The sequence below is a fragment of the Chiloscyllium plagiosum genome, chromosome 16 (genome assembly GCF_004010195.1).
Source record: "Chiloscyllium plagiosum isolate BGI_BamShark_2017 chromosome 16, ASM401019v2, whole genome shotgun sequence".
NCBI classification, from domain to species: domain Eukaryota; kingdom Metazoa; phylum Chordata; class Chondrichthyes; order Orectolobiformes; family Hemiscylliidae; genus Chiloscyllium; species Chiloscyllium plagiosum.
This window is the reverse complement of record NC_057725.1, coordinates 59,909,191-59,937,102: the sequence shown is the minus strand read 5'-3', so window position 1 is coordinate 59,937,102 and position 27,912 is coordinate 59,909,191. Positions and strand designations below refer to the sequence as shown.

Genomic DNA, 27,912 nt, shown 5'->3' with positions numbered 1-27,912 from the left:
GGTCAGGTGAATTGGCCATGGTAAATTGCCCATAGTGCGAGGTGCAGAGGGAAGTGGGTCTGGGTGGGTTACTCTTGGGAGGGTCAGTGTGGATTGGGAGGGTTGGTTGGGCCAAAAAGGACCTGTTTCTGCACTGTAGGGAATCTAATCTAAAAATATGACCAAACGGAAAATATCTCCAATTCTAACCTGTTACAACAGTAAAGGTCATGAAGGAAGGAGCTGAAAATGGTTGAGCATATGAAATTGCCCTGCAAAACTCCTGCAGTAGTGTCCTTGTTGAAATGTTTGGTGTCCAATAGCTGAAAGACAGTGATGTTAGAGAAGATTTTTAGCTCAGTTCGTGGATGAGGTTGTAAGTTTGCTCATTGAGCTGGTAGGTTTGTTCTCAGACGTTTCGTCACCATTTGAGGTGACATAATCAGTGAGCCTCCGGTGAAGTGCTGGTGTTCTCTCCTGCTTGTTATTTGTGTGTGTTGGTCTCCTGTGGTGGGTGAAATCATTTCCAGTTTTTTTTTCTGAGAGGTTAATAATAGGGTCCAAATCGATATCTCTAAAATCGCAAACGCCTATGGGTGCAATACGCTCAAATTAGCCCGAAGATTGAAAACTATCCGACTGAGCACCACCCGCCAACAACTGTACTTCCTACCCGAATGCCTCAGGAAACAGGTATTACCATGATGTGTCAAATACAAAACACCTCTCAACACCCCAACTCTCAACACCAGAAGAACAGCAGACCAGAAGGGCCGCAGGATGCTACAAGAAATAATAAATGATGCCCACAACCGACTCCACAAATACAAATGAGAAATTTTGCACCAAAACACTCTGTACACTAATGCGAATGACCATGAATGGACAAGTACGCTAGAACGAGTCAACATTAAACAACAACAGACCAAGACAATGAAAAGACTAGCCCTACAAGAAAAACTGGCCAAGCTCACGCACAGCAATAACGCAGATGATTCAGAGACTTGGATAAAGAACCTGTCGGGCTGACCACACCCAGACACAGGAAAAGCCATCCTAGTATGAGGGATGAACTTCAACCACAGGGATGCAGACAAAAACAACTTCTGAGCAGCTCTGGAATCCTCCCTGAAAGATAATGGACTTACGGAAGAAATCCAGCAGGCTATCATACAGACAGTAGCACCGACACTAAGCAGAAAGAAAGAATGGAACAGCCTCAACACACAGGAAAGGAAAGCCCTGGAAGGACTCAGAAAAGACAGAAAGATTGTAATCCTACCGGCAGACAAAAGGCACATGACTGTCATCCTGAACAGAACACAATTCTTTGAAAAAGCAAACACACTACCCGCAGATACTGATATCTACCAACAGGTGGCGATGGACCCAGCTCCACAGCTAGAAAACCATATTACAGCATCCCTCGGGAAACTTCACATGACAGGTGAAATTAACAAGGCAGACCTCCAAAGAATGAAAGCTGATGGATCTAACACACCCTGTTTCTATGGGTTAGCAAAGGTACATCAACAAGGACCACCCCCCACCACCCCGAGATACCTTCTCACTTCCTGGTACACTGACATACAGGCTAGCAAACGAACTGCAACGCAAACTGAAATAGCTAGTAGAAGATGCAACCCACTCCATCCACCCGACCCACAAATTCCTTAACAACGTCAAAGACACCAAGGTAGAGGACGATGAGGTCATGGTTTCCTTCGACATGACAGCCCTATTCATATCAATAAACATCACCTTGGCCAAAGAAACACTGGCCTCACTGTTAGATGAACCAAGGACACAAACACCTGACAGCACCAACTCTATCAGCAAGGACAACATCCTCAAAGTAGTAGACCTGTGCCTCGCAACCCATTTCACCTTCAATGACAAGATCTACAAACAAATCAATGGGACGCCCATGTGATCACCAATATCAGGACTCTTAGCAGAAGCACTTCTGCATAGAATGAACAGCCCTTCCCACTATCCAGCTCAAGCTTTGGGTCCACTATGTGAATGAAACCTTTGTCATCACGAAATACAACAAATTAAAAGAAACATAAAGAACATCCTTACTGGTATAACATTCATCAAAGAGGAGAGAACAGACTCCCCTTCCTAGACATCACAGTAGAACAAAAGGCCAATGGACAGCTGCACACCATTGTTTACGGGAAAGACACACAAGTTGACCAGACACTCAACTACAAGAGCAATCATCCCAACACCCATAAACGGAGCTGCATCAGGACATTATTTAAACGAGCCTCAGGAACTGTGAGAAGCCAAAGAAAAACCACCAGTACAACATATTCGGGAACAACAGATATGCAATGAGCAAAGTCTGCCGATCCCTAAACAACAAACCTAAACACGCCCAGAGAGTCTAGCCACCCAGCCATACATTAAAGACATCTCTTAGATGACGACCAGTCAACTCCAACCCCTAGGCATCATGGTAGCCCACAAACCTACCACCACACTAAAACCGGTCCTGGTGGATTTAAAGGACCCATACCAGCAACTAGCAGAGCGAACGTCATATACAACTTACCCTGCAAGGACTGCAACAAACATTGCATTGGACAGACGGGCAGGAAACTAGCCACCAAGATACATGCGCACCAACTAACCACCAAAAGACATGACCAACTATCATTGGTATCCATACGCACAGATGAAGAGGGGCTCCAGTTTGACTGGGACAATACATCCATCCTGGGACAGGCCAAACAAAGGTATGCATGGGAATTCCTAGAGGCCTGGCATTCAAATTGGAAATTCATTAATAAACACATAGATTTGGACCCCATTTACCAACCTCTCAGAAACAGAACCGGAACTAATACCACCCAAGACACACAAATAGCAAGTGGGACAGAACACCAGCACTTCATCAGAGACTTACTGATGATGTTACCAAGCATGGTGATGAAATGTCTGAGAACAAATCCCCCAGTTCAGCAAGCAAACTTACAACCTAACTCAAACACTTTATACTCTGCTATGTATGTCCAGCCAAAGGGAAAGAATTCCCCTGATTCCCATTGCACTGCTTCCAACACAAAGCACTCAAACATACGAAACCCTTGTGTTACTTTATCACTAGCGCACCTTTTACTTCTTTCTCACTCCAGTAGTCTCTCATCAACCACTCACTGCCCTTCCCTATTTACTGCTTATTCATTGTCATTGCAAATATTCACTGTATTCTTTGCAGAACAACTTTTTTGTTTTCATACAGCTGCTTCACTCATTCATTGTGCTTCAGGTGCAGCATTCAAATTATTATGAAGAAAAGCATTAGAATAACTTTCATAAATATTTATTTGCATGGAACTGATGAGCTTTCTTTCACACAGAAAAGATAAGAGTGATGGTAAGGCAGAATTGCACAGTAGTCACTTTTTCTCTGATTTATGCAATTGTATCATTGCCTCTAATTGTACTTTAGTAAGATCTGGGCAGTGTGCATCAGAAAGATAGGAACCCCACACTAGGATCAAGGAATGAGTGATGCATGGCCTGTAAGCTTCTCTGACACCATTCTGGTTCTCCTATCCTGAATTTTCATGCCTTTCTCTACTTGTTGCTCATCCTTACTGTCCCTTATGCCAGATGGCCAAAATGTACCACTTCCAGGAAGGGTCCTAATTTCCATGCCTTTTCCATCATGTTGAGCTTCTCAAAGTTAAACAACAGCAAATCATAACTAATGAGTGATTTTACTTGCTCATTACTTCTTTATGTAAATCAATAGCTGGAAAGAAACTGAAAAATAGCTAAGCCTTTAAGGAATTAGCTAGCGATCCTGACAGAATTTGATAAAAGAATTTATCAAATATTTTTCATTCTGTTTTCTTGTCAGGCATAAGTTTTTAAACAAAATTTTATCAGTTATAAATTTCACAATAATGATTACATTTACTCATTCAATTGTCTTCTGTGTCTTTTAGTTCCTTCTTCAAACCTTTTGCTTCAAAGCCTCGGTCTATCTTGGAATCGTGGACTTTGAACCGACATTATTTTCCAGAACAGGTGAAGGGAGTCACCAGACAAGTCTGCGGATTCTGAGCATGTTCAGAATTTCCCAGAATGCATCAATAGGCTTCTCTTGCTTCCAAGAAGAATGGTGTCTGTCTGTATCCTGTGGGTTTCTTTGGTTTACCTGAAGAGTATTGAAACATCACTGGAGATTGAATTTCCACAGCTTTATTTCAAATATTAAGTGTTTGAAATAATAACTACACTATTTACTATTATTAACTGCCCAATGATTATCTAGTGTGAGACAACATTTGTGGTTAGCAGCGTCTCTGTTTTCTTTTGTTTTACTATGCAAAATAAAGATTCTTTATCAGAAATAGATTTATTTTTCATTGGGAAAAAGTGCTATTTGTTTATTTTTCCACCTGATTTAAACCCAGCTGTGAGGTGGCTTTGAACAGCAACTATAATATGGACTCTACAAAAGCAGATAACTCTTTGTTCTTAATTCTGATAACTCCATCTGTATTGGGAGTCTGGTACTAATTCACACCAAGTTAGAAGCACACAAGTTCTTTTTTTGTAGCGTTTTTCACTACATTTTAGCCACATCTAGTCAAAAATCGAGTAAGAATCATCAACCTTAAAGATGTTATGCTACTTGTGGTATGTTCTTAGGAGTTGAGATGGCTGTTTAAAAACATTTTAGTAATAAGATAGCAAAAGATAACAATCCAAAGATGTACAGGTTAGGTGAATTGGTCATGCCAAATTGCCCATAGTGTTCAGGGTGTATAGGTTAGGTGCATTAATCAGGGATAAGTGTAGAATAGTAGGATAGAGAAATGGTGGGTTACTCTTTGGAGGGTCTTCAGTGTGGACTTATTGGGCCAAAAGGCCTGTTTCCAAACTGTAAGGATTCTATAATTCTATAAATTCTATCATTACTCGTGCTGAAATATTTCCCAAATATGCATAAACATTTATGAACATATAAACTTCGGTAATAGTTCTCCAATATGTTTGTACTCTGCACGCATCAAGCCAGTGACACTTACCACTGAACACAAATTCAACATTGCCATCTCTCTGGCAAGGATTTCGCCTCATTTGGTCTTGCTGCTGTATCACAGCTAACTGAAGTATTCTCTACTGAACACTTCCAGCATAGATGTGGAGTGATGGCACCAGGCTCCAGGCAGCCAATCACATTGAAGGACTTGCACAGATCCCTTGCTTCACCATCACAACCGGAAATTAAAATAGAGCCAGTTTTATTGTTTTTTAAGACATAGAGCAGTTTAAGGAATGCAACATATAGCATGCAAGTTTTAGCTAACATATTCTGATTTTTAAGTTTTATTTTGAAATGACACATAAAATAATATGTTAGCTATTATCAAATTGGCCCTAAAACCCTACACCCCAAACTTTTCAGAGTCTGTGTTATTTATGACCTGTCTTTAAAAAAACAAAGGACTGCATAACCTTGTTAAAGGAGCAGCTTTGTCAAAACAGCAACAGCTGATTGAGCAAGGTGCAACTATTTATATGCTTTTCAACAACAATTTGGGGCAGAAAAATTTAAATTCTCTTTGGTTTCAGCAATTGTCTGTTTTGTCCATGACCATAATTCCAGGATTTCCATGCTAATCAATCAATATCCAGATGTTGCTGTCATTTTCAAAGGAAAATAACTGCAGATGCTGACTGTCCAATGTCAAACAACATCCTGTCCTCCCACAAAATCTAGTACAGGTTCTTCTGTCACGTGATAGTTGCATTCTTATACAACCTCGCATTATCGAAAATTCACGCTTTAGAAGCAGCAATTAGTGTTGCCGATGTGATCACGTTACAATCAATACATTTTTAAAATTTGCATTTTAGAAACTGTGTCCCCAATTCGACAATCACATTACAGCAAATTCGTGTGAACGAAACTCGTGTTATAGTAGAAAGACCTGTTTATTTTCTTAACTCAACCAAAAGGTTTGACTTTATTGAACATTAAATTGGAGTCTGTGTTCACAGGTGTTGGAGATGCAGCTTCATGTGCATCTGTTTCCTTAAGCCATTGTGAGCACCATAAGGTTTCATGAAGATATGCAATGATATACTGCTTTGTACCCAGTAACTGCGACTTGTAGCTGGAGATCTTGAGAGACTCTTAGGGCATTCTATGATATAAGTAGGAAAAGGGAAAGCATATTAAGCCATCTAATTATATTAATCTCCCAAAGAATTCTCACAGCTGTAGTGGCTGAATGATGGTGTACAGTTCCAAACAATTGGAGTGGACTTGGGATGTGTGGATGCTTGCATCTCTGATTGTATGGTCAAATATCATTTCTCTAAATTTGTATTGTTTAAAAAAAAAGTCAATTATCACATATGTTGTTCAAGTTGCTTTAATCAAAAGGATCACTGTGAATTGCAGACCATCTCAATAAACATCATAATTAGAATTCCCCGCTCTCCCCGGAAAAAGTACAGAGCAATACAGCACTTACCTGGACAGTTTCCTTCACATACGAGTGATCAGACCATTGGCTATGTAGTACGTGTTCTGCTCTTCCTCCATTATTGGGAGAAGCCTAAAAATATTAAGCCCATTCAAATACAGCGTTATGAAGGTGTAGAAATGTATCTTTGAGAAAAGGACTGAAAAATCACAGAGGGTCCTGAACAAAGTAAGAGTGTAACACTTGAGAAACAAATAGCTGCAGGAGAATTGCTATGAAACAAAAAGAAATTCAAATTCGGACAATTAGTTTAAATTATGCCTCAAGATACCAAAATCCAATCAAGTTTTGAATTTAATATTAAAACCAATGAAATGATCCGATGTTTTGGGGTATAAAACCAGACATTGTGAATAGTTAGGAGAACTGCTTAGCCACCAACAAGTACAGACTGCCAACAGAACAGCTGTCTGAAAGGTACCTATAAGCTTGTGCAGCGGAACATTGAAACTGACCTAGAGAAAACTCTGCAGAGGAAAATCTACAAAGGAGAATTGACAAAGCTGACTCATTTTTGAAACATGATTTTATTTTTATAAATTTTGATTGGGATTTTTTTTTATCAGACTAGTATTGGACAGTGGGAGGTCAAAGACAGGTTTAAGAGAAAGGAGTTGGAAACAGTTGTTGGTTTTAACATTCTCTGGACTTAAAGAATAAAATTGTTAATTTGTACTTTAAATAGTGACCTCTGGGATAGTTCTTTGCCTCTCGAATTTTAACAGATTATGGCATGAGGTGATTTTTTTTCTGTGTGGCTGGTTTAAGCTAGCAGAGGGGGTTTACCCTATATCGTAACAACAGATAGGAGTGTTGCTGTAACTGAAGGTGTATCTAGCAGATCGTTTGGTTTTGCTCATGAACAGTCTGAGAACGCACTCTTTTCTGATCAGAATTTTATAGCACAGAAACAAACAGTTTGGTTTAGCTAGTTAATGCAGTGTTTTTGCTCCACTCAAGTTTCTTTTCTCACTTTCCTTCTATGCAGTAACTGATATGCTTTTGTTATTTGTTGATGGAAAATGGATGTGCATTTTCCTTGCTCAGCCAGCATTTACTGCCCATCTGTCATTCCCCTTGAGAAAGTGGTGGTGAGCTCTCTTCTTGAACCTGCACTCCATGTGCTCAGGGTAGATCCGTAGTGCTGTTCAAAAGAGCATTCCAGGGTTTTGACTCCGTGTGAGTGAAAGAACTGTGATATTGTTCCAAGTCAGGAAAGCCAGTCAAAGAAAAGCTGGTACTGCCAATCCTGAATTTACAGGTCAGGTAACACAGAAAAAGAAAGCTTATGACGGTCACAGAGAAAACTTAATACAGGTCTTTCTGCTATAATGTGTGTTTTGTTAACAGAAATTCACTGTAAGGTGATTGATGAATTGGGAACGCTGTTTCTAAAGTGCGAACTTTTAAAACGTGTAGGCTGTATGTGATTACGTTGCCAATACTTTAAGCACTGTTTGTAAAGCGCAATTTTTCTATAGTAAGGGGTTGCACAAGAATGCAACCACCATGTTATAGAAGAACTTCCTGTACTATAAAAAGCCAACAGAATGAAATAAAATATGGGGTGAAGTAAAAAAGGAAGTTAGAAAGATCAAGAAATGATATGAAAAACAATTGGTTAGTAAAATCAGAGAAAACAAAGATATTTTATCAAAACACTAAGCGTGAGGATGCCTGAGTAAAGAGTAAGGCGTGTGGTATCTTGAGCATGGATATAGAAAATATGGGAATGGTTCTTAATATTTTGTGTCTGACGTAACAAAGCTGAGGGATGTCACTGTTAAAGAGCAATGTGAGTATGCTGAATAAGAAGGGAATCACTGACCTACTAGAAGATGAATAAATTACCAGGGTCAGATGAATTGTATACTGATGAAAGCCACAGAGGAAATAACAGAAGCTCTGAGGATCATTTTCCAATCCTCACTAGATACAGATGAGGTACCAGAGGACTCGAGGTGTGCAAATGTTGTACTGTCTTTTAAAAAGTGATGCGGGGAAAGACCAAATAATTTTTGGTTGGTCAGTCTGGCCTTAGTAGTGGGCAAATTATTTGAATCTATTCTGAAAGACAGGATTAACTTTCACAGTGGTAGTAGACTATGGTAAATTGATTCAAAATCAGGTCAGCAACAGGAGAAATGAATGTTTTTGCAAATGCAAAGCAGTTTCCAGTGGCATCCCATAGGGCTCAATGTTGGTTCTCTTGCTCTTTGTTGTATGTATTAATGATCTGGACTTAAGTGTGGAAGGCTTATTTGAAAAATTTGCAGACGATAGAGTGTAGTTGATGTTGACTCTGGAATGATACCACTGGTATGGTTGAGAGGGCAGGAAAGTGGAAGTGCTTTTGGGGAGGGCGAACAAAGCAAGGGAAACACAATAAATGGGAGTAAAGGAAGTAAGAGACTTGTAAATGCATGTCCACAGGTCCCAGGGGATGTTATTACAGGTAGATGAGGTTAAAGGATGCAACTGATACAGAGTAGTTTCCTTCATTGGATGAGGGATGGAAGACAAAAAGCTGGATACAGTGCTAGAACTGCAGAACACTGGTTAGAACAAAGCTAGAGTTTGTATACAGTAGTAGCCAGGAAGGGTATAATTGCTGTCGAGAGTGTGCAGATGATGTCACCAGGGATTGATAATTGCATCCATAAGTAAAGATTTGATAATCTTGGATTTTTTTTTCCTTAGAATAGGGGAGGCTGAGGCATGGCTTAATTGAAATATACAAAGTTATGAGGCCTTAGATAGCGTAGACCAGGAAGACCTGTATCTGTAGTGGAGAATTGAGTTACCAAGAGGCACAGGTATAAAATGGTTGGTAGAAGGATTAAAGGGACACAAGGCAAAATCTTTTCACCCAAAGGATGGTGTGTGTGTCTGGAATTTGGAATCCAGTTTAATGGTTGAGGCAGTGATCCTCAACTTGATTAAAAGATACGTCACTCTCCTAGTGCTGTCATGTGAAAGGCAACACATCAGGTACTGGAAGGTGTGATGAGAACGTGAAGTGAGACTTTTTTGGTCCCACGTGAATACAGTGGGCTGAATGACCTTTTTCTGGAGTTTAATAGTTCAAGTGACAGGTGGGACAAGTTTAGTTTAGGATTATGTTCAGCATGGCCTGGTTGGATTAAAGGGTCTGTTTCCATGCTGTATGAGATTAGGCTTATAGAGAACTTGCCGGTGGTGATGCTTCCAAGTGTCTGTTGTCATTTTCCTTCTGGTAAGCGATCAAAGGTTTGCATGACGCTTTTAAAGGAGCTGTGGGGAGTTACTGCAGTGTATCTGGATGATGTCCAAGTTTTGCTGCCTAGGGAGATGCACTGCTTCACAATCTAAGGAGTTGCAAATGGTGTTGAACATTATGCAATCATCAGCGCATATCCCCACCTCTGATCTAATGATGGAAAGAAGCTTGTTGAAGCAACTAAAGATGGTTGGAGCGAGGATATTATCCTGAGGACTTCTGTATTGTTGTCCGAGAACTGAGATGATTGACCTCCAACAGCCGCACCGATGTTACTTTGTGTTGGTTTTGATTCCAATCAATGGAGTGCCTGCCCCGATTACGATTGACTCTAATTTTGATTGGGTTCTTTGACGTCAAGCTCTGCCCTTCATATCAAGGTAGCATTTGATGGTCACTCTCACCCCATCACCTTTCTCGAGTTTAGGTGCTCTGTTGATGTTTGGACCATGCTAATAATGAGCTAAGTATCCCTCACAGAACCTAAACTGAGAATCTGCAAGCAGTTTATTTCTGAACAAATAGCAGTGATGGTACCGTCAACAGCACTTCTATTGCTTCGCTGATGATCGAGAGTAGACTGATCAACAATAATTGGCTGAGTTGGATTTGTCCTGCTTTTTCTATACAGGACATATCTGGACAATGTTCCACATTGCTGGACAGCTGCCAGTGTCATAACTGTACAACAACTCTCGGCTTTTATTCCCACATTACCTACTCCATTGGGCTTACTCTGCATATCAAAAACCCAAAGCAATTCTAACAATAAAATATACTTAATGTTCTTTATTAATGCAAAGTACAGTACAAAAACGTTATCTACACAATGCTTACATTTACAAATGACTTGTCCAAAGATCGAACCAGAGCAGGTGTTAGCCTGTTCTGTTTTAACCTCTCGCTATTGAACAAACAACCTCTCCAATCTAGCAAAACACTTATTGTGAGGCAAGCTGTTTAGATATTTTCTCATCAACCTCTTCAGAGATGTTATAAAGTCATTCAGCACAGAAAGAGACCCTTCAGTCCAACCAAATTGTGCTGACCAGAATCCCAGAACTAAAGTAGTCACACCTGCCTGAGTTTGGCCCATATCCCTCTAAATATTTCTCATTCATGTACTTCCTAAATGTCTTCTAAACAGTGTAACTGTACTGGCATCTGTCGCTTCCTCTGGAAGTTCATTCTACACATGAACCGCTCTGTGTCAAAAAATGTTATCCCTTGTCTTTTTTAAATCTTTCTCTTCCCACCTTAAAAATATTCCCCATCGTCTTGAAATTCCCCCACCTGAGGGAAAAGATTCTTGCTATTTACCTTATCTATGCTTCTCACAATTTTATAAACCTCTATGAGGTCACCGCTCAACCTCCAACTCTCCAGTGAAAAAAAAGTCCCAGACTATACAGTCTCTCCTTTATAACTCAACCTTCAAATTGAAATTATCCTGCAGCTATGTCTCTGTAATAGTTATCATTTTGCACTTATTTCTATTTGTTCATCTGCTCTGCTCTGAATGCTATCAGTGTTCAGATGCAGAGCCTCCAGTTTTGTCTCTTTATTATTTTTGTAACCTCGAGCTTTATCTTTTGATCTTGGCGTAGATTTGTACTGTGTGTATACTTTCATGTTACAGTCTGTTTATCATTTCCCATATTAATAACTTTTTCTCTTGCCTGTCTTTAGTCTAATTTACAACATCTTCTGCAATTTGATTCCTGAAACAGGCTGTGATTGACGATGTGGCTTCAGTGATGGTTCAGGCTTTAGATAAAGCAGGCATCACTGAACTCGGTCTGCAGTACAGGTGTAGCATCTAAAGCACAGACAATTCTGTTTTCATGAGACTGTCAAATAGCTCGAGGCAAATAATTGGTCAGTGCCACGTTTTGTCATTAAGTCATAGATTTCAAATCCTACTGAGAGTAGGTAGAGAGAAATAAGCAGTCTTTTTAGAAATGAAACAGTTGAAAAAGGATCAGGAAAACGCAAATGTTATTACACACCTCTGAAGCAGGTAGGACTTGAACCAGGGCCTGGTTCAAGCTGTTTTATACTTTTTCCATACAAATGAGCTTTACATTCAAAGTCTTTGACACTACTCAATCTCCAGAAAATGATCAGTTTGACTGCTGGTAAACATCACAAATTTACCATATTTTACGTGTTGATTTGATCAATTAACTCATGAAAGCTTGCTTGTGTCGTCTTAATAATTCACTTATATCTTGCCATGAATGAATGTTGACGTTAAACTTTGGCTTGTGCTCGCTCTTCACCACTTTTATGTCACCCAATCAATTGTATGATATTTACAAAACCCAATTCTATGACAATCTCAGATTCAGCTGATAAATAGTCCCCACTATCACATCAGATTTACCATGTCTGTTTTAAACAAAACTTCAGCTTTTCCAGTTTGACTGTTCAGTTGCTTGAGTTACATTATTTGATGCAAACAAATACGCACATTCCTTTAGTCTAACACAAATACTTTAAAAACCCATGATTTTTCTAATCATTAGCTTATCACCGAGTTTCAGACATTTTGTCCTTCTCATTTCACTCTAATTTCGTTTTGGCTAACCTAACAAATTTTAGATTAGTATCGAGAGAACAGATTGTCCATGGATGCAGCTAATTCTGGAGCCCAAGCTTTCATTACCATTGCTGAGTGTTGCCAAGGTCCCTCTGCATGTAACTCTATGTTGTCAGCTCTCAGAACCTGCCAAGCTTACACAACAGTGGATACTGATTCATTAGTAGCCTTCAAGATGGAATTGGATAATACATGAAGAGAATTGTAGAGATATGAGGGAAGAACAAGGGACCAAGACTAAATGGATTGCTGTTTGAAAAAGTTCATCTTGTTCAAAGGCTGAATTGTAGAGTAGCTTTACACAGTTAAACAGCGATACTCCAAATAAAGATACTCATACTTCCTGCATACGTATTGCTGGTACTCAGCCTTTGCCTGCAATTCATGGTCACAGTATTTGGCAGAGACACAGATTGTGCCTTTTCTCCTTGTCTCAACGATCTTCCTTCCAACTACGAAGACCCTGGATTGATAGCCATAGTAGTGCATTAGTGTTACCAAGAACTAAGCTTTGTAATTATATGCCATCTTTCTCCCTGACAAGGAATGTATCCTGCTTTTATTTCATTTGGATACAGGCACAGAGTCATAGAGGTGTACAACACAGACCCTTCGGTCCAACTCGTCCATGCCAACCAGATATCCCAACCCAATCTAGTCCCACCTGCCAGCACCTGGCCCATATCCCTCTAAACACTTCCTATTCATATACTCATCCAGATGCTTTTTAAATGTTGCAATTGTACCAGCCTCCACCACTTCCTCTGGCAGCTCATTCCATACACGTACCACCCTCTGCGTGAAAAAGTTGCCCCTTAGGTCTCTTTTATATCTTTCCCCTCTCACCCTAAACCTATGCCCTCTAGTTCTGGACTCCCCCACCCCAGAGAAAAGACTGTCTATTTATCCCCTATCTATAAGATCACCCCTCAGCCTCCGACGCTCCATGGAAAACAGCTGTAGCCTATTCAACCTCTCCCTATAGCTCAAATTCTCCAACCTTGGCAACGTCCTTGTAAATCTTTTCTGAAACCTTTCAAGTTTCACAGCATCTTTCCAATAGGAAGGAGACCAGAATTGCACCCAGTATTCCAACAGTGGCCTAACCAATGTCCTATACAGCCACAACATGACCTCCCAACTCCTGTACTCAATACTCTGGCCGATAAAGGAAAGCATACCAAATGCCTTCTTCACTATCCTATCTACCTGCAAGTCCACTTTCAAGGAGCTATGAACCTGAACTCCAAGGTCTCTTTGTTCAGCAACACTCCTGAGGACTGCTAAGATTTACTTTCCCAAAATGCAGCACCTCGCATTTATCTAAATTAAACTCCATCTGCCACTTCTCAGCCCATTGGCCCATCTGATCAAGGATCTCGTTTTAATCTGAGGTAACCTTTTTTGCTGTCCACTACACCTCCAATTTTGGTGTCATCAGCAAACTTACTAACTATACATCTTATGCTCGCATCCAAATCATTTATATAAATGATGAAAAGTAGAGGACCCAGCACCTATCCTTGTGGTGCTCCACTGGTCACAGGCCTCCAATCTGAAAAATAACCCTCCACCACCACCCTCTGTCTTCTTCCTTTGAGCCAGTTCTGTATCCAAATGGCTAGTTCTCCCTGTATTCCATGAGATCTAATCTTGCTAATCAGTCTCCCATGGGGAACCTTGTCGAATGCCTTACTGAAGTCCATATAGATCACATCTACCGCTCTGCCCTCATCAATCCTCTTTGCTGCTTCTTCAAAATACTCAATCAAGTTTGTGAGACGTGATTTCCCACGCACAAAGCCATGTTGACTATCCCTAATCAGTCCTTGCCTTTCCAAATACATGTACATCCTGTCCCCCTGGATTTCCTCCAACAACTTCCCCACCACCGGCATCATATTTGATTACTTTTTCCACAAGTAGCATTTCCTGGTGCAAGTCCATAGCTGCATCATTACATGTTAACAAAGCCTTCACCCATATAACTATCACTATCCAGTTTAAAAATAAAGAACCGATACTCTTCCCAAGATTGACACCTCGCCCTCATTTCATTGTGACTGTATCTTCATCCTGCTTGCCCAGTTCTAGTGATGCTGGAAATTGATAATAAAAGAGTCATCAGAAAAGCAGCTAGAAGCTCCAAGAAGCAGAACGAACTCCAGTGAGTGAGCAAGAACCCTACTGTAAATGGCCAATACCGAACGAGCTCAGATCCAAGCTGTGGAAATGCTAATCTCTGTAATATCTATAGATACTAAATAAATATTCCATTACCCTCCTATCAAATAAAATGCACAGGTCGAGGAGACTACCAGCATGTGCTCAATACCCTTCCACTGACCCTCTCATTCGTTTGGCCGAACTGGTCCTCACCCTTAACAATTTCTCCTTTGAATCCTCCCACTTCCTCCAGACCAAACGGGTAGCCATGGGCACACGTATGGGCCCCAGCTATGCCTGTCTCTTTGTTGGCTATGTAGAGCAGTTGATCTTCCGTAATTACACCGGCACCACTCCCCACCTCTTCCTCCGCTACATTGATGATTGCATTGGCGCCACCTCGTGCTCCCGCGAGGAGGTTGAGCAATTCATCAACTTCACCAACAAATTCCACCCTGACCTTAAATTTAACTGGACCACCTCTGAAACCTCCCTCCCCTTCCTGGACCTCTCTATCTCCATTAATAACGACCAACTTGACACTGATATTTTTTTACAAACCCACCGACTCCCACAGCTACCTGGATTACACGTCTTCCCACCTTACCTTTTGCAAAAATGCCATCCCATATTCTCAATTCCTCCGCCTCCGCCGTATCTGCTCCCAGGAGGACCAGTTCCACCACAGAACACACCAGATGGCCTCCTTCTTTAGAGACCGCAATTTCCCTTCCCACGTGGTTAAAGATGCCCTCCAATGCATTTCGTCCACATCCTGCACCTCCGCCCACAGACCTCACCCCTCCAACCCGCGTAACAAGGACAGAACGCCCATGGTGCTCACCTTCCACCCTACCAACCTTCGCATAAACCAAATCCAGTTACAATGTCAGTACTTGCTTAGATTTACAACATATTGTGCGATTCAATTTTTCAGAGTTATATTATACTGCGATGTTATTATAATATTGTTCTTTGCCAGTTATGGATAACATGCTTGGTGCACTTGGTATTACTGATTCATAGCAATGTCCGTATTAAAGGATTGATTCTTACATAAGACTTGCAAGTTGATTTAACAACTGTCACAAGTTGATTATCAGGAAATAACATTGCCAGAGAATATAATGATATTTGAAATAAAACAGCGAATCACCAAATTAATGATTGCTACAAAAGTGATACATGCCTCAATCACAGATTCATCGAATCATAGAATCGCTACAGTGTAGAAGCAGGCCCATCGAGTTCACACTGGCCCTCCAAACAGGATCCCATCCAGACCCACTCCCCTACCCTATCCCTATAAACCTGTATTTTATTATGGCTAATCCACCTAACCTGCATATTCTTGAACAACAGGCATTCAACCATGGCCAATCCACCTAATCTAGATAAAAACAATTGTATTCTATGCTACTTTCTCCCCACCCCCACCCTCCTCTAGCTTATCTCTCCACCCTTCAGGCTCTCTGCCTTTATTCCTGATGAAGGGCTTTTGCCCGAAACGTTGATTATACTGCTCCTCTGATGCTGCCTGAACTGCTGTGCTTTTCCAGCACCACTAATCCAGACTCAGTGTAGATAAGCAGAGTCTTATAGTTATTGTGCCTCATTCTGCACCCATGTCATGCAATAAGAATCAAATCTATTCCTAACTTCCCACTTCTTCACCATATCTTTGAAAAAAGGCCTAATATGTTCTCTCAGGCCACAGTTTGACAATACCACAAGGCCAGGTGGATTCTTGCTAACTTCTACAGTTAACTTTAACAGATAACATCAGACCTGATGCTAATTCGGACAAATGGACAGCCAGAATTGTTCATGTTAGGCACAGTTGCTCTCTCGCATGAAGAGGGCAAGGATCTCAGTACTTGAGCATTATGTACACCCAGCTCAACAGCAAATGTAAACCAAATCAGGCTTCTGTGAGGAAGCCACTTTGTAAACAGAAACAGGCATTTATTCAGTTTTGTGTGCCAACGATGCAGAATGAGCATACCTAATCTGGTATTTTCTATGGATGCTGAGAGGACATTTCACCAATTAGAATGTTCCACTGGTTGGTTCTGAGGACACATAATTTTACTTTAGCAGCCGGCCTTATGTATTACATTGTTTTACAATTGCTGAATCAATTTTATTACAAAATTTTCAACTTAGCAGGAACACAACTACAAGAGGTCAAATCAAGTGAAGCAAAATCTTTGTAGCTCACATCCGAATATGAGAAGTAAAGATAGTATTTATCCTGGATGCTGGAATGTAGTTGTATCTTCCAATCTGTAATAACATTAATTGAGTAAATGCTGTATTCACTTCATAATTGAAGTTTCAACTGGGTTGTTTCAGCATTATGATACACAGTGCCTAATAGACAATATTCATTTTATTGTGAAACATCATTTCATTCAACTTATGAACGCCGAAGAGGATCCACTTACACTAAAAAAGTAGTGTGTATGTGTTCCTTGTACTTAAACTCTTTTGAGTTTTGGAATTATATTCACTAACCTTGAACTGTCCAATAAGATTAGCTGTGCTAAGGAAGGTACAAATCATGTTTCAGCTTCTGACAAAAATAACAACTTTGATGGACAAATGTCTGTGGAGAATGCTTTCAGGCTGTACAGATTTCTGACATTGAGGTTCTTCAGCATTCTTCTTCAGTACTGAAAATGCACAACATCACATTCCCTTCAGGCTTGGGTTGATCTGAAAAGCGAAGAACATTTTCAGTTTCAGAAAAGCTGTTGTTTGTCTTTTTGCCTGCTGTTTTACGAAGCTACCTCATGCACAACCGGGATTTGTGAACAGTTCTAGTTGACGGCAAGTGCTTTCATCAATGTCTGCCACACATCGAAAACCTGAATGCTTCACTGCTGAAAGGACATTTGACACAATTTTACTTTAGCAGACGGCATTGTATGTTACATTGTTCCACAGTTTCTGCATCGCCATTTTATACAGGACATTCAACTTGCTAGGAATGTAACCACAAGAGGTCAAATCAAATAAATTAAAATCGTTGTAGCTCTCGCGTGTGTTGCAATGAATTTGAGAAACAAAGGTAGTAATTTAAAGAAAAGTAGAAAATGAAATAAATTAGACAGTTTTGTGCAGGCTCGCACCATCATCATCTAATGCATGCTTGAATTCTAATGAGGAACATTATAATCATCAATAGAAAATGAAGCATTCTGTTTTAGATCTAGGCAGCCTTGTAACCAATATGCAAAAAATTGGTCAATATTAAATACTGTTAGAGAATATGCTTAGTAATTTATATGTTTGTTACATATTCCAAGCAAATAGTAAGAACATAAGAAATAGACACAGGAGTAGGTCATCCTAAATGATCGAAGCTGTTGTTAAAGATTTATTATAGCAGGGCTCTTGGATATGTTCAATATAATCGGGCACAGGCAACATGATTTTGTCAAAGGGAAATCATGTTTAACTAATTTATTGGCGTTCTTTGAAGAAATAACTTGTGCTGTGATAAAGCAAACCAGTGGATCTATTGTACTAAGGTTTCCAGACTATTTTCGATAAAGTTACATAACCAAGGTTATTACAGAGAATAAAGGTTGATGGTGTTGGTGGGCGGGAAGCAGAAGTTAGGAATAAATAGGTCTTCAAGCTGGCATGATGTCACAAGTGGTGTACCATGAGTCAGTGCTGGGGCCTCAACTCTTTAAAATTTATATAAGTGATTTGGATAAGGGGAATAAGAGGTATGTTATCTAAATTTGCTGATGACACAAAGGCAAGAAAGTGAGTTGTAAAGAGGACGTCAAGATCTTACAAAGGAATATAAATAGCTTAAATGTATGGACAAATGGAATATAATGTGGGAAAGTGTAAAATTGACTATTTTGGCAAGAAGAATAGAAACGAAGCATGTTATCTAATGGTGAGAGGTTGTGGCGCTCTGATATGCAGAAAGGTCTGGGTTTCCAAGAGTGTGAATTGCAGAAGGTTAGTATGTAGACAGAGTAAATAATCAGGAAAGCTCATAGAATGTATTACTTTAATGCAAGGAGAATTGAATACAAAGGTAGTAATGTTATGCTTCAGTTGTACAGGACATTGCTGAGACTGCATTTGGAATATTGTGTACTGTACTGGCCATCATACATACAAAGGATGTTAATACTTTGGAAGTAATTCAGAGGAAGGTTACTACTCTAATACCTGGAATGAACAGATTGCTTTATAAGGAGAGGCCAAGCAGGCTAGGCCTGTATACTGTGGAGTTTAGAAAAATCGGGGTGTCTTAATTGAAGCACATAAGATCCTGAGGAGACTTGACTGGGTGGATGTCTTGTGGGCGAATCTAGAACGGGGGTCATAACTTAAATATAAGGGTTACTCATTTTAGACAGAGATGAGAGGAAAGAAATTCTCTCTGGGTTGAAAGCCTGTGAAATTCCTTGCCTCAAAAGGCAGTGGTACAAAATTTTTAAAATATTTTTATGGCAGAGGACAATAGATTCTTGCTTAGCAAAAGAGATGAAAGATTTTCAGGGGTATGCATCATTCTGGCATAAAACACTGGAAAATTCTGTGTTCAGTATATGGATTTGTTATAAATTTCTGTCACATTTTGAATATGCATTAGGAACTGTCTTGAGTTTGACAGCATTGTTCAAACCCACATAATGATTTTGACCAGATTTGTAACGTTTACAAGTTCACCAATTGCTCACTATTTAACAAATCTTTGAATTAGAAAATGGCGTAATTGGGGAAGAGTGAGACTTTTTTTGCAATGGAAGCTGAATTGCAATCCTTCACAGGTGTCCTTACCTGTGCTTCATTGATGTTACAGAAGAGTACTGATTGTCCCCATCCCATTAAGATGGATCATTAAGCTATTTTATTTTATTTGCAGTGAGGAAACATACAGAATTACTCCTCTAATGAGCTTCACACACTTAAATTTTCTTTTGATGTCTTTTATCGGATGTGAAAATCACTGGGTATGGCAACATTTATTGCCAATTCTGAATTGTCCTTGAGAAGGTAGTGGTGAGCCACCTTCATGAACCACAGCAGACCATTTGTAAGTACACTCAGTGTTACTAGGGAAAAGGTTCCCATTTCACTCTGTTCAAGGAAATAAGGAAAGAATTAGGGTAGTAGTAAGAATGCTGGACCTTCAGAAATTAGCCCAGAAAAGACTTAACCCTAACTTGATATGAGGAATGTGAGATTGCAGTTTCCTCTGGATGTGACAGTGTGTATACATAATTTATTCTTAAATTTTGTGCTATAATATGTTTAGTTGAACCCATATGGTTGGGTATTCCTCTCTGTGTATCCCATTATTCCTGTTACTAAACATACTGCAGTAAGCTGTAGGCATCCTGGAATAGTTGTTTAAGAAATTTACTTCCTGATGTTCTGAATGTAACAGAAATATAAAATAAATATATGACGTAATAGATAAAACAGGAAGAAATTTTCAAGGACGTAGCAAGTTGTTGAATCCAGTGGCTCACATGGAGGAAAATGCCTGATTTTAATGCAAAATGTAAATGATTTGCAAACAAAATAATGGATTCTGGGGCTTAAATATAAAGGAAAAATATCAAATGAGCAAAATATAAAAGTAAAATCTCAATGATGATTATTTTCTGATCCTCTCGTTTAAAGCACTGAGTTGAAAGTCACTCCTCGGTATCCATTATTCTCTTTGTATTATGTTTGATAGTCCATCTCTTATGTACATGGAGAAAGTGAGGGCTGGAGATCAGAATCAAAAAGTGTGGCACTGGAAAAGCACAGCAAGTCAGGCAGCATCCGAGAGATGGGCGAGTTGACATTTCAGCATACACCCTTCACCAGTAATGGATGAAGAGCTTATGCCCAAAATGTCGACTCTCCCACTCCTTAGATATTGCCTGACCTGCTGTGCTTTTCCAGCACTACACTTATGTACATGGATCAGATAAACCTTTTTACACAGCTATAATCAAGTGACATTATTTGCTTAACGTTGAAGGCAGATACTCGTCTCAAATGTGCAGTATATTGCTGCTGATGTAAATTCAACTGTACCTTGAGGTGGTTCAGCAGCTAGTTGTCAAATTCCAAGTCTCCATGAGCACTCTGACATAATTCATTCCAGCTCTGAGCCTAGTGTTTGTTTGACAATGTTTGACCAATGATCAAAGGACCATAAGATGTGGAAGCATAAGTAGGCAATTGAGATCATTGATTCTGCTGTGCCACTCAGTGAGATCATGGCCAATCTCATCACCTGCAATTCCACTCTTCCCCATAACCATTGATTCTCTTACTGATTGCAAATGTCTACCTCAGACTTGAATATATTTAGCCCAACCTCTAGATACCTCCGCGGTAAAGGATTCTACAGATTTATAATCCTCTGAAGAAGAAATTCTGCCACATTTCTGTCCCAAATGGGCAATCCCTTATTCTGAGATGATGCTCTCTAGTCCTAGACACTCTCATAAGGGTAAACAATCTCTCCCCATGCAGCCTGTCAAGTCCCCTAAGAATGTTTCAATTAGGTCACTTCCAGTTCATCTCCAATGAGTCCAAGCCTAACCTATTCATCCACTCCTCAATCCCTCCATTCCTGGGAACAGCCAAGTGAACACTCTCTGGACTGCTTCCGATGTCAGTATATCTTTCCTTAGATAAGGTGCATAAAACTGTTCACGGTATTTCAGCTGTTGTCTCATTTGTGCCTTTAGCAAGATCACCCTATTTTTATACTCCATTCCCTCTTTTAATAAAGGCCACAATTGCCTTCCCTATTACCCGTCGAACTGTGTCCTAATGTTTTGTTATGCACAAGGACTCCCAATCCCTCTGTGTTGTTGCTTTCTTCAAGTTTTACATTTATATAATATTGGTCTTTTCTATCCTTCCTGCCAAAGTGCATAACCTCACCTTTTCTCTCATTATAGCCCATTTGCCAAATATTTTCCCACTCATTTAACCTGTCTTTATCACTCTGCTGACTACTAGCATCATCCTCACTACTTGCCTTCCCACATATTTTTCTGTCATCTGCAAACTTGCTTTTGCGTATTCACTAGCCTCATCCAAATCAGTGTTATATATTGTAAATAATTGTTGCCCCATCACTGATCCCTGTCGCACAAAAGTAGTTACAGGTTGCCATCCAGAAAATGTACCCCTTATCACAACTCTGTCTTCTATTAGTTAGCCAATCTCTGCCCATGCATATATACAACATTCAACAACATATTTTTATCTTATTAAGTAGCCCTAATATGTGGTACCTTGATCAACACCTTCTGAAAATCCAAATAAATCAGATACAGTGTTTCCATTATCTATACAGCTTGTTACCTCCTCAAAGAGTACTTTCTTTTCTTTTGGAGAAGATAAACTATGAAGGTATTGTAAGTAATATCAAGGTTGGCAGCAAAAGCTTCTTTTAGTATATAAAAAGAGAGGTGCCAAAGTTAACATTGGCCTCTTAGTGAATGAGTTGACAGTGTGTTGCTGGAAAAGCACAGCAGGTCAGGCAGCATCCGAGGAGCAAGAAAATCGATGTTTTTGGCCGGAGCCCTTTATCAGGAGGATGAAGGGCTCTGGCCCAAAACGTCGATTTTCCTGCTCCTCGGATGCTGTCTGACCTGCTGTGCTTTTCCAACAACAGGCTGTCGACTCTGATCTCCAACATCTGCAGACCTCACTGTCTCCTCTTAGCGAATGAGTCTGAGGAAATAATGAGAAATCAGGAATTGGCAGAGGAAATTAAGAAATAGTTTGTGTCAGTCTTCCCAGTCGATGATGCTAATACCATTCCAAAATTACCACTAGAGAAAATGAACAAGAGAACTTATTGGGGTTAAAGACCAATAAATCCCCTGGACCTGATGAGATGCCCTAGAATGTTAAACAAATTAGCTACAGACATTGTGGTAACAATCTTGCAAGAATCCTTAGATTCTGGCAAAGTCCCAAAGGATTTCAAAGGTGCCAATGTAGCACCTTTATTTTGAAAGAGGAGGACTCTCAAAAAAAAGGTAGCTGCAAGCCAGTTAGCTTATTGTCTGTCACTCAGGAAATGTTAGAGTCTATTATGAAGGATGTAATAGCAGAGCATATAGAAATATATTTCTATATGGATTATTTACAACTTACGTAATGAATTGGTTGAGGAAAGTAAAAGAACTATAGCCAACTTGCTCAATGTCACCAATACGGTGCCATTTATGATAACATTGTGGCTTTTTGATGTTCAAGTGATAATCTAAAGTTAAATATCTGGAAATAACACTAATTATGGTTAACAAATGAGTCCTCCTTGTATATCTCTGCCTCTGTTTTCTCAAAGTTTAACAGAACTGTTGATGATGCTGTGATTTAATGCTACAAACCTCTGGATGGTTTTACGGTTTAAAATACTGCATTGTGTTTTCGACCACAGATATAATTTTACAATATGCATAATTATGTATTAGTGTAGTGCATATCTGCAGTTGCCCATGATTCTCTTGTGAGTGATGTTGACTATGCTTGTCTCATGAGCTTTGCAGTTGTCTGCACGACTGAATATTATGTGTGTGGACATTTTGTAAAGATTGGAATGCACTCTGTAATAGTACTGGAAATACTTTTTACATATCAAGTGCCTGGGCAGATTACATTCTAATGGGGAGGTTTCTGCTGCTACTTTAGATGGGAAGAGCTTGTATGTATTAATATTGTTACATATTCTGTGTGCATTAACATTGATGTATGCTACATATGTATATTAGCGCTAGTAAACAGATTCATACTGCATGGAAAAAGATCCTTTGGTCCAACTCGTCCATGCCAATCAACATCCCAATCTGACCTCAATCCGTTTTGCCAGCTGTTAACCTATATACCTATAAAACCTTCCCATTCATATACCCATCCAGATTCCTTTACAATGTTGTAATTCTACCCTTTTTCACCACTTCCTCTGACAGCTCGTTCCAAACACACACCACCCTCTGCATGAAAATGTTACTCATCCGGTCCTTTTACCTCTCAGTTTCAAAGCTAGAGGGCATAGATTTGAAGAAGCTTCACCATATGAAAAATATCTTGTCTATTTACCCTTTGCATGCTCCTCATGATTTTATAAATCTCTATTAGGTCACCCTTCAGGGCCTCCAACTCTCCAGTCCCAGCCAAATCCTGGTAAATCTTTTCTGCACCCACTCAAGTTTAACAACAACTTTCCTAAAGAAGGGAAACTAGACTTGTACATCATATTCTAAAAGTGACCTAACCAATGTCCTGTCTGGCTGCAACATGATGTCCAACTTCTATACTCAGCGTTCTGACTAATGCAGGCAAGTATACCAAATGTCACCTTTACCACCTTGTCTACCTGCAACTCCATTTTCAAGGAACTATGCACCTGTACCCCTGGGTCTTTTTGTTTGGAAACACTTCTCAGAGCTGTACCAGAGTCCTGCCCTAGTTGACCTTTCCAAAATGCCACGGTTGGGACACCTTTCCTGTTCTAAAACTCACTTTTATTCTCATTGAGAGGATGTTCAGATTGTATCTAGAAAAGAGATGTGCAAAGGGTTGCATGATGTGTCCTAAATGCTAAGTAATTCCAATTTGTTATTTCCCTCATTAAGCCCACAGCTCTGGTACACACACCTTATAAGTAAGGAAACCCACTTTGTGAATAATTGAATCGACTTAACAGCAACTCCATCTCCACCTGGAGGCTTTCTTGCTTGCTCTGATTGTAACATGTTGTTCAGACAATAGGTCCTAGACTTAGAATACCCCAACAAGTGCTCATCTCTGTACTCTCAAAACTGCATCTGTCTAGGTTTTACAAGGCTGAAATGAATGGTACAAAACAGCCCTGAGCAGACAGCCACTGCTTCTGGACCTTGCTGTAACCCAGCTGTGCTGAGCAGACAATCTTTTCAGCGACACTAAATCTGATAACTGCCCCTCACAAGCTTTCTGCTGGGCCCTTGTTTACAGCTACACTGAGCAGGCAAGCTCCTCCATCCCATGCAGGTGCCTCAAAAATGTAGCAATTGAGAAATGCAAGTACCCTCACAAGGTTCATCAGTTGAACTGGAAGCTCCTGATGAAAGGCAGGATAGTTTATTTGTACCTAGGGTAAGAATGATGGAGAACACATGCTGGAAAATTTCAATTGATGTCTCAAAATTGTTGTGTCAGAAACAACCTGTTAAAACATCACAGAATTAAGCAAAAGCCTCATCTTTTTGTTCTACTTTAGGAGATGCACCAGAGTACATTCCAGGTGAAGATGCCTTGTCTCGCATCCGCCGGCTGATTGCTGAAGGTTGGATGACAGCAGTTGTACAGCGAGAGCAAGGAACCACCACTGCCTCAATGGGAGGGTTTGGAAATAATATCATTGTCAGTCATCGGATACACCGGGGCTCACAGACCGGGAACGAAGCATTGGCGAGATTAAACACGCACCCACCTAGCAACCAAGGCAGAACAGAAATGGACAGCAGTTACAGTCAGATTCTCATGGACTCTGCTGCACCGAGCAGCTCCAGCAGCTTAGCTCCAGAATTCGGAGAAAACACTGGAAGAGATCAGGCCGCAGAGCAGCTTGGCAGGAGTGGCGTCCTTGAGGATGATGGGAGCTTTGGTCAACAGCCCACCACTTCTATGGACACAGAGGGCCTTTTCCACTCTGTCAGCGCACATAGCCCCCATATTGTTGACAATATTGATAATCATGGCACTGACGACAGGGGCTCAGACAGGAGGTAGAATTAGGTGCTCTGTTGTTCAGGACAAAAGAAATAATAAAATTGCATGTCCCATGGTTTATATGTGTAGAATCTAGCTAAACCAGCCAAGGATATTCCACTTATTTGTTTTTAGTAGAATGTGATTTAAGTTGAATTTTTTTTTTCCTTTTTTTGTAAACTGGTAAATTGTTATTTTAGAGAAATGGAATATAGTCAAGTGCAAGCAATGGCATACTATGTGAACACCAAAGATCACAATAACAAATAAAAACTCTTTAAAAACTGGAAAACTATCATTGCAAAAGTGATTTATTCAGTTTAATTTTGTTGAAATCCTACTTTTGAGAATGTACATCTTTCTCCCCTTATCAAGTACATTACCTGAATAAACCAATGAACCAGAATTTTTTTGACATGCCTAACCTTGGCTGATATGGGCAAAGTGAGGAATACTGTAAAAGAAATCTCAGACAAAATAAGTTTTTTTTATTTAGTATATAAATATTGTTAAAGTAATGCAACATTTCAGAAGTGATAACGTATGCTTGTTAGTGCGTTCAAGTCTTCCTGCTGGACTTGAGCACGTTATCTCAGGATAAAATGGCAGAGATGATGCAAACCATTCAGCCAACTGTATTTATGTCAGCCCCTTCAAAGACTTACCCATATTGCCACACTATTTTTCTTTTACCCCACAACCCTTTCATTTTTTTCCACTTCATGATTATCCAATTCCCTATGAAAATTATTCTCAAAATTGTTTCAACCACCCTTTTAGGTAATGCATTGTAAACCATGATGTGCTGCATAAAAATATCTTCTTCCTCTAATCATCTCTGGCCATTTTGCTAATTACCTTAGGTCTGCTTTGTCTGAACTGACACTTGTACCACTGGAAACAGTTTTTTTACTTATTTACCCTTTATCGAAACCAATCATAATTCTGAACAGTTCTATCAAGTATCCCAGTACCATTGATGTTCTAAAGCAGTGTTGTCCAGTGAGCTCATTAGTGATATAGTGAATTAATGCCCAGATCAGATGGGAAATTTTAATCGGATGGGTATTAGGTCCTTGCAGTGCCCATTCTACTGAAGATGTGATGTCAGACTCTGACGCATTGTAGCCATGTCAAATGCCCTGAGAAATTTGCAGGAGTAACAGTCTTTAAGATGAAATATCTGGCATAGAACTCCTTCAAGATATATTGTAAAGAGGCCTCCAGTAAGCGAAGTGAATGCACTTTTGTATTACTTGCTGTACTTCACAACTGGATATTGTGTACGTACTGGTTCTGATACTATGAATATTCTTTAACAATTGCTTTCATAGTACAATGCATCATTGTTCACCTTTTAATCTAGGGGCAACCCAAAGGATTGGAGAACATCAAGTGTGATACTCAAACTCATGAGAAAGTGTAAGGGTATTCCTAGTAACTATAATAAGCAGGAAAAGAAATGACAGTGACTTGGAAAGTTTTTGATGTTAATTAGAGAACCAGCACAGATTTATAAAAGGCAGATCATGCTTGATTAATTTTTTTGACTAAGTAATAGAGAATGTTAATGAAGAAAATGCGTGAATGTGCATTTAAAATAAATTTTAACTAAATTTAAGGTTGTGGAAAGCAAGGGTTAGTGTCAGCTTGGCTGAAATAATTGACTTAAGAACTAAAGACTGAATTATGGTAAGTGTTATCATTTTTGATACTGTAAGGTGATGTGCCGAGGTTTTGCCCGATAACTTTGATTACTTTTTGATATATCTATAAATTACATGGATATTGGATTCAAGATTAAAATTTGTCAATGATCTCAATCAACGGCAATAGACATTGGATGAACAAATAGCAGATGAAATTTAATATAGAGAAATGTGAGATGATATATTTTGGTGAAGAGATGGGGCGACTGAATATAAACAATGATACGTTAGGGAAATAGAGAGTTGTGAGGGTGGATTTGTGGGGTATCTTTTACGTAGATCTTTAAAGGTAGCAGAACATATTGAGGGAATAATCAGCAAAGTGCATTGGGTATTAGGCTTCATAAAGAGAGAAATTGAGTCCAAAAGTACAGAAGTTATTCTCGACCTTTTGTACAGGTTTGCTTATGCCACAACTAGTGTAATCCAGTCAGTTCTGGTCACCACACTGCAGGAGGTGACTTACCAGAATGACTCCAATGATAAGGGAGTTTAGCTACAAAGTTAGGTTTCAGAAGCTGAGACTTTTTTGGTTGGAGAAGAGGTTGGGGCGAGATTTGGAGTATACAAATTAATGATAATGTGGGAAAAAGCAAGCTGTTACAAAAACTGAGGGGCACAAATTTAATGGGTTGAATGGCTTCCTTCTGTGCAATAATGGCTGCATACGCCACAGATGCCTCTTTTCCTGTAGCTCCCTTTAAAGTTTTACAGTTTAGTTCATGTTGCCTCTCCTCATTTTGGATTTCTCTGCATTGTGTTATTTACTGTGTGTCTGCCTATTTTCGCAGTCTGCCTATGACCTGAGGCTAATTACTACTGAGTTCAAATTTTACTGCTTTTTTGAATTTGTATTGTTTTTGAATTTTCAATTAGGACCCTGTATATAATAATCTATCTTATTCATACATATCAAAACAA

At 39.7% G+C, this 27,912-nt stretch overlaps 1 protein-coding gene across 4 annotated transcripts in view; it reads left to right on the top strand.

Annotated features, from left to right (window-relative positions):
- LOC122557951 (activating molecule in BECN1-regulated autophagy protein 1-like) overlaps positions 1 to 25,455 on the top strand; it is a 384,568-nt gene extending 359,113 nt beyond the window's left edge. For 3 of the 4 annotated variants that reach the window (XM_043706209.1, XM_043706207.1, XM_043706208.1), the window contains one exon: positions 24,792 to 25,455. In XM_043706209.1, coding sequence (XP_043562144.1) covers positions 24,792 to 25,303 — 512 coding nt within the window. In that variant the 3' untranslated portion in view covers positions 25,304 to 25,455. Of the gene's footprint in view, positions 1 to 3,944; positions 4,317 to 24,791 lie in introns of those variants that run through there. The other variant, XM_043706210.1, reaches the window with a different exon arrangement.
- The last annotated feature ends 2,457 nt before the right edge of the window (positions 25,456 to 27,912 follow it).